The sequence below is a fragment of the Panthera pardus genome, unplaced genomic scaffold (genome assembly GCF_024362965.1).
Source record: "Panthera pardus isolate Hobbes unplaced genomic scaffold, ASM2436296v1 HiC_scaffold_21, whole genome shotgun sequence".
NCBI classification, from domain to species: Eukaryota; Metazoa; Chordata; class Mammalia; order Carnivora; family Felidae; genus Panthera; species Panthera pardus.
In genome coordinates, this window is record NW_026526777.1 from 48,431,910 (window position 1) to 48,446,222 (window position 14,313).

The 14,313-nt window shown below is 37.1% G+C and overlaps 1 protein-coding gene across 10 annotated transcripts in view; it reads right to left on the reverse strand.

The window, feature by feature from the left end:
* The window catches only part of RALGPS2 (Ral GEF with PH domain and SH3 binding motif 2), a 197,033-nt gene that overhangs the window by 40,982 nt on the left and 141,738 nt on the right, over window positions 1-14,313 (reverse strand). For all 10 annotated transcript variants that reach the window (XM_053909228.1, XM_053909227.1, XM_019426220.2 and 7 more), the window contains 4 exons: window positions 12,874-12,979; window positions 9,714-9,806; window positions 2,309-2,414; window positions 43-134 (listed from right to left, as the gene is read on the reverse strand). In XM_053909228.1, coding sequence (XP_053765203.1) covers window positions 43-134; window positions 2,309-2,414; window positions 9,714-9,806; window positions 12,874-12,979 — 397 coding nt within the window. The remainder of the gene's footprint in view (window positions 1-42; window positions 135-2,308; window positions 2,415-9,713; window positions 9,807-12,873; window positions 12,980-14,313) is intronic.

Here is a 14,313-nt window from a genome sequence, read left to right on the forward strand (position 1 = left end):
CCATGTTCGGGCCCACCATGAGGATGGAGGCGAGCGGCTCACCTGCTGTCTGTTGCTCTGGCAGGCTGCACTCAAGTGCTTAAACCACAGCATCGCGTTCATTCTGTTGCCAGCTTGAAACTTGTATGAATTTCCTAAAATTACCAAAAACAAGGGGACAATAACAAAATTTTAAGGACTATGACATATAATAATTCAGGCAGATACCAGAGAGCAAACTAAAACATGACTAGAATTCTCAGTTTCAGAATTCTGTGCCTCGAACACCTGATCTTCTGATATAAATAAAAAGAAGAGTTCTCAGTGCTACATTCACATGCTATCGTTAATTCCAAAAGCCACCATTTTGCTGTTTATGAATCGGCAGAGAAGTACTTTTGTCTCCTTAAATGCTCTTTAAAGTGTACCTAAATAAAAGAATTGTTTGGCTCCTCTAGATTTGTGTGTGTGGCGGAGAGTGAAGAATATGTTAATATTAAGTTTTTACAGGCAAAATACTTTAACATGTTTGACACTTAAACATCAAGTATCTACTGTCATTAGGGATTAATTACCTAACATCAATATCAACTATGCTCTTAGTTTTTGGTTACAGTTGCCAAAATTATTACAGATTGCCAGGTCTACTGAGGGCTTGCTGGGAAAATCTGAAAAACCATGTTTTCCTCTTTTAGAAAATTAGAAATTCATCCATTTTGTGTGTATTTAGAACTTATGCTAATTCAAGACTGACACATAATAAATATATCTTATATAATCGTATATATTAAGGTAATAAACTGAAAAAAGAAAGGATTCATGTACTGAAGCCTGCCCTAAGTTGAGCTTTATTCTGTTTTTTCATGGACCTAAGTTCTTTTTATTTCCCAATTCGTACTGAATTCTACTCTTTCCTTTATAATTGCATTCGATGGTCCAAGAGCCTGACCTTTATTTAGTCATGATAGAGCTTTCCTTTGAGACTTGAACACTCAAAGGACTTTTTCACTTTCAGAAATAACAGTTTTTCTCCACCAAATGTTTAATGTTCAATAATACTGTTTTACTTGCTGAATTTAGATGCAGACGTTAGATCAATCTGAATAGAAGGCACATCTACAGTTAAGCTGGTCACAGCTGCCGTTTACCTACTTTCTCCTCCCTAACAGAAGGCCATTAGTTCAGATGTCACAAAAACCTCGGCAACTTGGAAATAGTTCTATCAAGCTACACTAAGGGAACTGAAAGAAAATAAAGAATTTGTTAAGTAAACCCAATGAAAATGATCTTAAAATGTAATTTTATGAATAATGTCTTTGGGATTTGGGGAGTAGGGCAGGGACTTTGAATTTAGAATACTGAGTAGAGAGTCCTTACTCTATAAATCAATCTATTGAATCTCAAATGAGACATTTTGCTACTATGATTTTTTTCTGTATCTAACATATTTGCTTCACTTTTCACTTAAAATGCTATAATATCCTAAAAGCAGAGTATCTGTTGATGTAAAATACATTCTGAATAAACAGACATCAAAATATAACTGTACAGTCAAGAAGTATAATTTCAGTGGTGAGTTGCTGCAGTGTAAGATTCTGGGCAGATATGAAAGAATTTCCTGTCTAGCTTCCTTTGAGGTGCTCATCAAGAGCTGGCAGTTGTTAGGAAGGAAGAGCAGCAATCATGTAAGGATCTGTTTCTAATGGCTGCCTGTGGTCTCCACTTAGAGATGCACACAGGGTCAGGAGGTAGGATCGGATTCTAATCGGCCCACTGTCTAACTTCTCAGATCCACTTGAAAAACTCCTATAGTCAACAGCCAATAATTTCATTTTTAAGTCTCTCTCTACATTGCAAGCAAAGTATTATAAATCATATTTTGAAAGTGATAGGAGTCAACCAATTAATTTAATTAAAAATAATGGAATAAAAATCATTTAGAGGACAACCTCTGTCACATTTAGAACTTAAGAATAATAATTTCAGGGTACAAATAAAGGGGTGCTGCACATATGGCAAATCATGGCCTATAGATTCTCCAACTCCCTCCTTCCCTCCCTCCCTCCCTCCCTGGTTCTTAGCTCTCTAGGGATTACTTGGGCTTTTAATTTCAAGTTTATGACCATGTAGCAAAGAAAATATGCTTATAATAGATACTGATATCTAAAAATATTGGCATCATTACTACACATTATGTGACAGAAATATTTCCAAGACATAAAACTATACAAACACGTTCCTGGTCAAGTATTCCACTTAAACTAGGTTTTGGCCAGCTGAAAGTTATGTATGCGCAGTACCTTAAACCCTAGTTATTCTAATGATTCACCTTTCTCAGAGTCAGTCAGCAAGAAGAGATCTGGGTGTTCTGGGTCATCAGCCATCATCACCATCCATCCTACCACAGATACGTTCTTATTCGATGTTGATTTGAACTGAGAGATAAAAAGATAATTACTAGAAACACAAAATTTATGGCTCATCCTAAACAAACCTTAAGAATGAGCATATTTTCAGTTTCTCCCACTGAGAGGTGAGATTTGTGACTCCATGTTGGTCAAGTCTGCTCACAGCCTTTTACTTACAACTAAACTCCATTTAAGCATGCCCTCTTTTAGGTAGTCTCCTACTTTCCAGATCCTTCATAGCTTCAACTCTTTATCAAAGTGTAACTGTCTGAGTCTCAATTACCTAAAAGCATGATCTTTTGCTGGGTTTGGTAAATTCATCTATGTTGTTTTTTTCTGTTCCTTACTATGTTGCCCCTCACTCCTTGCTTATAGGAAACATACCTGCATTTTAATCAAGGTGTTATCTTTTCTCACTCAGCTTTACTGAGATGTAATTAACATACAACACTGTGGAAGTTTAACGTGTACAATGTAATATGGGTTGTTCTCTTAAACCTGATGATTTACTAAGTCAGCAATGCTATCAGACAATTCTTAATAGTATATTCTTACTTGTATTTCTCAAAAAAAAGGTATTCTTGGCACGTTTGTTACTTTTCTATTCTTGTTTTTAAAGTTATACATAACATGAAATAAATGTAATGAAAAAGGGGCTGTTATAAAGGAACAGAAAATTAGGTTAATCTCATTCATAAACATAAATGAAAAAATATTAAGTACTGGTGTATAAAAAGCTGATATATATGACAAACTGGATTTCTCCGAGGAATGTGAGGTTGATTTAATGTTAGAAATCAACTAATGCAACTAAGTTGGATTTATTTCAAGAAAGTAAGATTAGTTCAACTTTAGAAAAAAATTTTTTTTAATTTATAGAAAAATTATTAAAGCAAATCACCATATTAACAGATTAAAAAGAAAAAATACTCTCAACTCAGCTGATGCAAAATAAAACCATCTGGTAAAATATAATGCAAGTCTGTGATAGACTAGGAATAGAAGAGCAGTTTCTAATTCAATGAAGAGTATCCACCAAGCAAACAAACAAAACCTACATAAAACCCAAACCAAAACAAAGTAGGAAAGAAAAAAAAAATTCCCAAATCAAAACCCTGTAATACACACATTCAAGGGTAAAATTCTAAAAACATTTCAAAATCGGTATCAAGACAAGGATGCCCACCATTGCTACATCCACTCAACACAGAATTTGAAGACTTAGCTTAATATGACAATAAAAAGGAAATAAAAGGTGTAAAAGTAAGGAAGAAATAAAACTGCCATTACTCACAGGTGATAATATTGACACAGAAAATCCACTCAAACATACCAAATTAATAAGTTTGATTAGCAAGGATGCTTGGAAAAGATCAGTATGAAAGTCAAATGTAATTCTATACACTAGAAATATAATAGTCATTTATAAGAGAGCAATACATGTAACAAGGCATACGGGAAAGTGTAACAGTTCAAAGGTATTCAAGAAGCCATAAATCAATGAAGAAATACCATGAGATGAAGAAAAAGGTGTGATTTGTATAGATCTCCCTATTTGATTCTCCCTAAATTGATCTATAGATTCAGTGTCATTTCAATAAAAATTTCAATAGGGTTTGGGGTGCCTGGGTGGCTCCGCTGGTTAAGCATCGACTTCGGCTCAGGTCATGATCTCACGGTTCCTGGGTTTGAGCCCCGTGTCGGGCTCTGCGCTGTCAGCTGGGGAGCCTGGAGCCTGCTTCAGATTCTGTGTCGTCTCCCTCTCTCTCTGCCCTTCCCCCGCTCACACTCTGTGTGTCTCTCTCTCTCTCAAAAATAAATAAAGAACATTAAAAAAATTTTTCAATAGGGTTTTACATGGAACTTGATAAGCTGATTCTAAAATTTATATGCAAGGGCAAAGGAGCAGAAATAGCCAATATACTCCTGAGAACAATTAGGTAGGACCTGCCCTGATAAACATCGAGACTCATAAAGCTACAGTATTTGAGACCATGGGCTACCGGGACAGGGATGGACAGGGCAATGAAAGTTGAAGAGAGCATAGAGATGGGCACAGAGATGCAAATTCGTATGACAAGAGTGGGCTCTGCAGACTGGTGAAGAATGAATCGTTCAATAAAAAATGCCAGGAAAATTGGTTATCCATGCAGAAAAAACATGAAGATGAATGCTTATTTCTTATCACACCTCTCTCGCCCCCCTCTCCCTCCCTCATGCGTACACACACCTACACACACACACACACACACACACACACACATCTCTGATTCCAGGTAGATCAATGATTTTAAAGCGCAATGCAAAACTAAATCCATTAGTAGAAAATACAGAATATCTTAATGATCTCAGGTTAGAGAAGAATTTTGAAAACATGACTCAGAAAGTACTAGCCATAAAGGGAAAGATAAATTTTATCACTTTAAAATTAAGAACTCTTCAGTAAAAGTCGTCCCAAAGAAAGTTTGAAAAAACAAGTCAAATTAGAAACTGGAAGAAGATACTTGCAACACATGACTACTAATCGATCAGTGTCTAGAATATATAAAGAACTTTCACCAATTCGTTAGAAAACGTATCACCCAATAGGCAAAATATTTACCCAGATATTCTGCACAAGACACATGAATGACCAATAAACATGAAAACAATTTCAAACTCATTAAGCAATCAGGGGTATATAAATTAAAATCATGATGTGCCATTTCATATTTACTAGATTAGCCAGAATTTAAAAGCCTGACAAGTATTGTGTTAACAATGAGGAGGCTCAACCTCACTATGCTACCGGTGAGTGTGTAAATCTATTTGGCATTTTCTTGTAAAGTTGAACATCTGCATTCCTAGAGAACATACACACAAAAATATTCACAGGGGCACTGCTAGATACAGCAAAAAACTGGCAACTATGCAAATATCTATCTACAGTAGAATGATGAATACATTATGTAAGATTCATAAAATGGAAGACTATTCAATTGTGGAAAGAAAAAAGTGACAGTTATATGCATCAACAGTGATCAATCTCAACAATATAGTATTAAGCAAAAAAGGTAGTGCTTCAGCCTATATATGTGAATCTATTCAGGTACAGTTAAAAAATAATGTGTTAAGGAAATCTGTAAAGTAAAAAAAAAAAAAGCAGTAATGAATGTAAATTCAGGATAGTGACAGGCTGGATGGAAGGAAGAAGATGCTCTCTGGGAAGATATAGATGGTTTCACTAAGACTGTTTCTTATGCTGGGTGTAGAGTTATAAAGGCATTCATTTTATTACTCCTTAAAGTGTACATGTACACCACACACCTTTCACGTTTCACAATTTTAAAGTAATGGGAAAAAGTATGAACACAGCACATTACTTGTAACGACATGGGCACTACAAAAATGAAAGCTAATTACAAAGTTTTAATACTATCAAAAATGAAACGGGCAATACTCCAGAACTGCTGATTTGACAGCTTATAATTTATGTCAAAGCAAACAGCATGATTTTCCAATGTTCTTTTCCTAACCTTAAAAAAAAAAAAGTAACTCAAGCAATGTAAGTCTCTTTGTATAGAGGGCCAAAGCATAGGGAGTAAAAATGCCCCTTGACCACCAGCTGAATCTCATCCCACTCCCCAAAATTCATCACTGTTCAGGGTGGAGCCCTCTGGACCCTTGTCTATGCATTTACACCAAAGACTTTTATTATTATTTTTTTAATGTTTATTTATTTTTGAGAGAGAAAGAGACAGAGAGAGAGAGAGAGAGAGAGAGAGGGAGAAAGGGAGTGTGGGAGGAGCAAAGAGAGAGGGTGACCTAGAATCTGAAGCAGGTTCCAGGCTCTGAGCTGTCAGCACAGAGCCCCACGTGGCACTCGAACTCACCAACGGTAAGATCACGACCCAAGCTGAAGTCAGATGCTTAACCGACTGAGCCACCCAGGTGCCCCACCAAAGACTTTTTTTGATACTGTTGGTTTTCATATACAGTTGACTCTTGACCCTTGAGCAACACGGGTTTGAACTGCGCAGGTCCACTTATATGCAGTTCTTGGATAAATACAGTAAGTGTATTTTTTTCTTATGGTTTTATTAACATTTCCCCCAGCTTCCTTTATTGTAAGAAAACATCATATAACACATACAATATACAAAATATGTCAATAAACTCTTCATGTTATTGGTAAAGCTTTTGATCAACAGTAGGCTACTGGTAGCTAAGTTTTTGGGAAGCTGGATTTTCAACTGCACGGGAGTGGGAGGGAGCCAGGGTAGCTGCTCCTAACCTAGCTGTTCAAAGGTCATCTGTACAAACAGGGGCGTATGTATACTCTGACTTGTGGTTTTCACTTGTCAGTAATTCCTTATTGATAAGTATTTTGAGTGTTTATAGATTTCTGCTATTATAAACACTACAGGAATATGCTTCTACAGGTATCTTTGTGCACTTGTTCAAGGATGTCCACAGGCCAGATTATCAGATAAGGAATCGCTGGTTATCATTAAGTTAAACATTGACTAGGACTGCCCACCACAAAAACAATACCAATTTAAATTTCTGCAAGTAACAGTCTGTGTTTCCCTACACCATGCCCAATGCTGTATTATCAATCTTTAAACTTTTTGCCTAAAAGTAAAAAAGGGCATCTTTTTAATCTACATTTTTGATAGCTAATGAGGTCGATCATCCTTTCATGTTTATTAGCCACTTATATTTCATCTTCTATTTATCTCTTCTTTCCCTTTTTCTTTCCTCCTTTATTCTAAGTTGTAGAAGGTCTTAAGTTTTGTTACAGATTTCTTTTCAGGTGCAGTCTTGGTTTTTAAAAATGAACTAACTGAACAATATTTACTCTTTCTGCACCATACAGAGATAGGTTCAAACATACCTGCAAAAACTTTTTCTTACAATGAATAAACTTCCATTAAAATATTTTTACAGTGAATGTTATTTTAAAACATCCAAAAATATAGACATACGAGTCCTCTTCTCTCTCCCCAGTTATTCTATCCTGCCAAGCTTATACTGTTCCTCATAGGAAAAAAGATGTATAGAGAGTAATAAAATATAGGTTTGTAGGCTTCCAGATTTCTTCCTTCAGCATTTATAGACATATGAACAGGCGTTATTTTCATTAGTGATTTTTTTCCCCTCTAGCTTTTAATTTTGAAAGGCTGAAACTACAGAGAAGTTGAAAGAATGTCAGTGGTTACCCACATATCTACATTTTGTGCATTTGCTTGATCTCTTTGACCTACAGACATCATATTGAGTCCTAAATATTTCAGCATGTATACTCTACGAATGTATTTCCATATAACCACAACGTAAGTATCTAAGAAATTTAACAGACACGTCGTTTTTAAAGTTCATATTTAAATTTCTTCAATTGTCCCAATTAAGATCTTTGTAGTTCAAAAAAAAAAAATCACTTCCAGGATCCAACAAAAATACACAACTGCATTTATCTCTCAGACTCTTCAGTCTCTTTTAACCTGTAACAGTCCTCTTGTCCCCCCGCCCCCCTCCATCTACCAAATTCTCCAACTACCAAGCCAGTTGTCTTGTAAAATGTCTCACAATCTGGATTTGATTGTTTCTTCATGATTAGATTCAGGTTACGTTTTTGGCAAGAATACTACATAGGTGGTGCTGTGCTTATAGAACAGATTTTAATCCTTTATCTATTGCTTATATATAGCCAATATTTTCTTCCAATTCATATTTTAATTTTGCTTGAAAATGATTTTACAAAGTTTTTCCTTCATTGCTTTTAGTCCTGTGCCACATCTCTTCTAAAATTGATACTCTAAAATAAACATGACCCTGTCTCTATATCCTCTATGTTGTTCTTATAATTCCTTTTTTAATCTTAATAGCTTTAATCAAGAGATTAGAAATATAGTCCTTTTCCTAGGCACTCAATTTGATTTCCTTACAGGCCACTATGCTAATTTTATTAGGCTTCTTTCTAATTAAAGTTAGAGAAAAAAAACCCATTTAATTTTGGACAGCTACTTTATAATCATCAACTAAGTGAAACTGAGGCAAGCATCTCACAGTGGCTATGTGAAGAGTTAACTATATCTGAAGATAAAGGACTTCATTTAGCTACAGCAACCTTTTTTCCTCCCTTTGAGGACAGCGGTATTAATTAGAAGCAATTACTCTGCAAAATGTTCTGGTGGAACGAGTCTGTGTAACTCTGGTGGGTGAATGAGCATTAGTCACTTTGACCAGAAATACAAAAAATAGTCCTTTACTTCAATGTGAGGACTATATGTCAATAACTGTAAGATAATAGTGGGCAAAAAAGCCAGAACTTCAGAATTCATGATTTCATTCAGGCATAGTTAAAAAATGAAGCAATGTACTGTTTAAGGAAACATATATCCTTAAACCCGAAGGCAGAGCAGGGCACTGACAGGTGTAGGTCTGGCTGACAGGAAAGGAGGTGATGATGCACTCACAACATTCATTTACACCAAAAAATGTACTCTTCTACACCTCTGGTTTAATTGCAAAAAACCGAAACCGTAAGAATAAAGAAGAGCTTCTCTGAATTACGCAATGTCATTGGGTAATTTATATGTAGTAAAAGGACTTGATTTTTTTTTTTTTTTAGTAGCTTACCTTTCCTCAGTATGGTAAACCACTTAATTTTCCCACAAAATACATGACTTAGAAATAAAATTCTTCTCAAGGGGATTTTATTAATGCAACATGGAAAATTTCTTCCTTACAAAGACTGTATCACTAGCATATAAAAACAAAACAGCATGCAGAAAAGATTTACAGCACGACTTTACATTTTGAGAAAAGAGCACTGAGAGGCTTCTAAGTAACATGCAGCACAAGAAAGTGGACTTCAGTGAGCATAGTAACCATTGTTCCTCTTTACTGTTGGGAAAAATCACTCCATTAGAAATCGAGGTGGAAAGAACATTAGATGATGGTCTCAATTTTTCACATTTTACGTGTTATGAACTGAGCCTCCAAAGCAATAACTGTCAACTATTTTCTGAACAAGAAACCCAGGCGTGGGAAGGTTTTGATTCCAAGATAGATATTGGTAATGTGCACTTTTGATCTTTCAATGGAAAAATTGCACTCAAAAAAAGAAACTTCTAAATATGGAAGTTATTCCAAGACTTTCTTTGGAATGGTGTCCCTAAGTAAAATCATTCTACCACACCACTCACACAAGAAATAGATGGAAGAACTTCTGGATTAGAATGTGGAAAAAAACCAACTTGCCGCATTCCATTAGGACTACTTTCTTTACAACCATGGAGAGGAGGCACAACTCTGCTAACAGTTTAGAGGAGGAATACTTACATGTTTTCTTTCTGTAGCTTTTAGAGATTTGGCAGCATAGTAAAAAAGCTGTGTCCCACACAAAGCTGCCCAATACTTTGTCCATGATGCTACCTGGAAAGACAAACACATGAATACACTACCACCAGTTTCTCAGTTTCTTCACTTTCTTAGTGCTGATGACCAAGAGCTCCACTGCACTCCAGCCACCTTAGCCTAATCCTAGAGTCGAATCACTTCTCAAATCGTTATCTCCAACATTCCCGTCACTTTCATGGAACACACTCTACTGCTACTTTCTTATTTATTTACTTATTGAGTGAGAGAGAGAGAGAGAGAGAGAGAGAGAGAGAGAGAGAGAGAATGCAAGTGGGGAAGGGCAGAGAGGAACAGAGATCCAAAGCGGGCCCCAGGCTGACAGCCTGACAGCAGTGAGCCTGACGAGGGCTTGAACTCATGAACCATCAGATCATGACCTGAGCCGAAGTCGGATGCTTATAACTGAGGCACCCAGGCTCATTATCTAGCCTTGCCACTGCCTCCCCATCCCGTATCCTCCTTTCCCCCCTCTCCATATTTAGCCAGGACCACACGGTCTAGCACTATATCCGTTCCCTTCCAACACTGGCATCTCACCATCCCTCTGTCCCGATATAGTCCTAGCCCTATTTAAATCTAACCATCTGATTACTTGGCACATTACAATAACCGAATATTGCTGGAGAAATCACATAATTGTGCCAACTGATAAAATTATAACCAGCAATCTCAAATAGAAATCAATAGCACTTCACTTTTACCCCATCAAGTCATTATATTCTTTCTCTGGAGACAACGATTTCATTCCTTCTCTTAAAAACTGTAGTACTCCACCCTCTCATGACAGCATCGCACACTTCTGGGAGGAAAAGAGCTGAAGTCTAGTGAGGACTACCTCATCTTCCCAGGCCAATGCCATCTAACCACCTGTTTGTAGACCCACATACTTAGCCTTTCTTCTCGCTACAACAGAATAGTTAATGCTGCTTCTATCAAAGGAGAAACTCCACTCTCTTTTCACACCCTAGCTTCCTACTCTCACTTCCTCAAGAAACCTGCTTTTGTAATTTACTCCCCCTCCACTGTTTTTTGATTTCTCCCCCTCTACCATCATTATACAAATGAGGCTTAACAGCATTCTCATCTTTGAAAATCCCTCCACTGCCCCACTCCCTGCCCCACCAGATAGCAGCCAATTTCTCTGCTCCTGTAACTTCTTGCAAGGTGTCTCTAATTCCTGACTCCACTTCCATCTTGCCCATTTTCTCTTCAACTTACTTTCAGTTAGGCTGCTGCGGTCAAGGTTACTGATCGCTGACATTTTATCAAAGCTTCTGTTCTTTTTTTCTTCTTTTTAAGATTTTTAAGTTTATTTATTTATTTTGAGAGAGACAGAGACAGCATAAGTGGGGGAGGGGCAGCAAGAGAGGGACAGAGAATCCCAAGGAGGCTCTGCGCCGCCAGCACAGAGCCCTATGTGGGGCTCGAACACACAAAGCCGTGAGATTGTGACCTGAGCCGAAACCAAGAGTCAGATGCTTAACTGACCGAACCACCAAGGCGCCCCCAAAGCCTCTGTTCTTGTCACAACCTCTTAGCAACATCCGACACAGCTGGCCACTCCTTTCTTGAAATACTTTTAACTGCTATGCTTCTCTGATTAACAGTTCCTTCGTTCTCTCTGCTTTTCTTACAGCAGACCTTTACATGCTACAGAGTTCTATCCCTGCCCTGTTTTCTTCATAGATAATCTGTCTCATCCGGTCTCATACTTCAAATACCATCTGTATGCTAACAAGTCCCAAATCTCTATCTCTGGCCACCACCTCTCTGCTGAACTTTTGAACTGTATTCTTTACAGCCAAACTGACATCTCCACTTAAATGCATAAAGTGAACTCAGCCAAGACTGACCAGCCCCTCTTGGAAAAAACTTTCCCCATTTCAATAAACGTCCTCAACATTCATCGAGCTCAGCCCCAAACCCAGACGCCACCTTCACTTCCACGTTCTCTCACACACCGCATCAAACACATCCATCAAGCAACGCTAACTGTTCTGACTTCGCCTCCTCCACCTTCCGTGCCTCAGCCACGTGGGTCTTCTTGCCTCCTGAGCTGGAGATCCTCACACGGCTAACCCGCCTTCTTCATTCCCATGACAGCGTGGAAGCCTCGCTGCGCCGATACCTCTCCTCACCCTCTCATCTGCCATCCCATCACCTTATTTCAAGGGCTTACTTTCTATTTGTCCTCATTGGAATGTCATCCCCACAAGGCAGGCACTTGGCCTCATCTTGTTTGCTGATCTATTTCCAGCATCTGGTGCACAATTGTGTAGTAACGTCTCACCCGACACACTACTCCTAGTTTGTGAGCTGGCCTAGTGTAGCTTCCTAACTATATGTGCCTGAGGTTTACTGTAACACAGGCAGCAAAATCAGATTGCTTAGATGCAAACCATTTTTATGTTTTAAGAAGCCTTTGTAGCTTCAAAAGTGTTACGTCTGGATACACGTTGAAGTTTTAATTCCAAACTAGATAAATTATACCATTATTTGAGAAAAAAAAAATTCTCTTTCTTTAGTAGTCCAACTACTTGCTGCTGTTGGGGAAGAAGAAGCTTCTAGGTTACGTACAAAGGCTTTGTGCCACTGTTATCATTTTTTTAAAAAATATAACTATGGTTTGAAGGACATTTAATACCTGGGTTTCATTTCATGAAGGAAAACAAAACTGCATTACAGAAGATTTAAATAAACAAGTTAGGACTGACAAAACAAAATTAGTTGAATTCCATTTTTTAGGGTTGTTATTCTCTGTTCTTTTCCTAAACTTATTACTAAAATACTTCATAACAGCATATACTTTCAAGTTTCTCTGTGAAATGGTTTTGTGTAAGAACTACATTAGGGGACTGAGGGAACAGGAGCTCCTTGATGTAAACACCCTAAATGAATGATTTAACTGAAGTCTAAATTAAGAAACACAGTGAGGCAAATGTGTATTTCAAATTGTTTCAGTTGAACCATGTATTTGGTTTTATTTCAATTGTCTTCATATTTTTTAGGGCCCTATACATTTGGGCCCTAAAAACATTTGCATATTTTTAGAGGTGTGTTAAAATATAAGATAAGATCTTACTGTGGGCTTTTTGCCTTCTTTTAACAAAGTTTTTCTTCTGAGAACACCTTGAATAGTAACAGCTCCTGGATATAAATGTACTGCCAAATCTTCTGATTCTGCAGAACTGTAACAATGGAATGAAGAAAAGAACATGTAAGAGCTTTTGGGTACAGCAGTTACGAAACAGGTACTTAAATGAAATGTAACTGCTCTTAATGGTAAAACTTTGTTACTGTATTCAGAACAAGAAGACACTGACAATTATAAAGGTTTACTGATATGAAATTTATAAACTGTCACAAAAGTTTAATCAGGAAGTTATTAAAGTCAGCAGATGGTTAAAAACACACTTTATGACATATTTGAGCAAGCATAATTTAGAAAGAATAGAGCAATTCACTTTAGTGAAGATTAAATTATGGATTTAAGACTTTTTCTTCTTTTTTTATAATGTTTATTTATTTTGAGAGAGAGAGAGAGAGAGAGCGAGAGCGAGCGAGCAGAGGAGGGGCAGAGGGAGAGAGAATCCCAAGCAGGATCTGCACTGTCAGTGCAAAGCCCGATACAGGGCTTGAACTCATGAACTTTGAGATCATGACCTGAACAGAAACCACGAGTCAGAGCCACACAGGCACCCCCAAGACTTTTTTCTTCTTACGTGCTACATTGCATCACTGCTGTAAACTTTTTTCCCATTAGAAATTTTAAGTCTTGGTAGGAAAGATGAGGATTCTTTTTGTTAAAAGTATTTAAGCATACAAAACTCTAAATAAAAATAGCAGAAACTCAAAAAAAAGGAGGAAAGGGAAAAGAAAACCCATGCTTAAATTAATTCTAAAGTAGATGAGAGAAGTAATACAGGCAAAAACAACATATTTAAAAAACTGGCATACTATGATAAATTTTAATGACATTTAAATGCTGTCAATGTGTAAGTGTTTGGTTATAGCCTTATAGCCTAACAGCTCTCTAAGGAAGGGATAACTACAAAACTCAAGATTTCCTTTTCATATATCTTAAGAAAACCATCACAAAATAATCAAACATTTAAATATCTTTCCCCAACGGACTTAAGGTCCTATATTTAAAACAAGAATAACTTAATCTGTCATTCTCTGGTGATCTGACATGATCTGCAGAATTCCTACAACACAGACAAAAACTGTGCAGTTTGCCAGTTTATCCCTTTATGATTATTTAGGTGTCTTCAAAGTGACTTAAAAACCTAGAGACCACTAGAAATTTCATGTAAGAGCTGTTTATATTCAGGGAGGTATACACAGAGAGATTAGACACCAAATTGATATAAAGTTCACTTTTGAAGTTGGCTATTCTGTTGTAGTATGAGGTGGCTGATTACCCGTTACCATTAGCCTCCAGCCCCCAATCAATCTAACATTCTCATTTCTTTCCGCAGCTAATATGGTGCAGAAAGAGACCTGGTAAAACTACATAAAC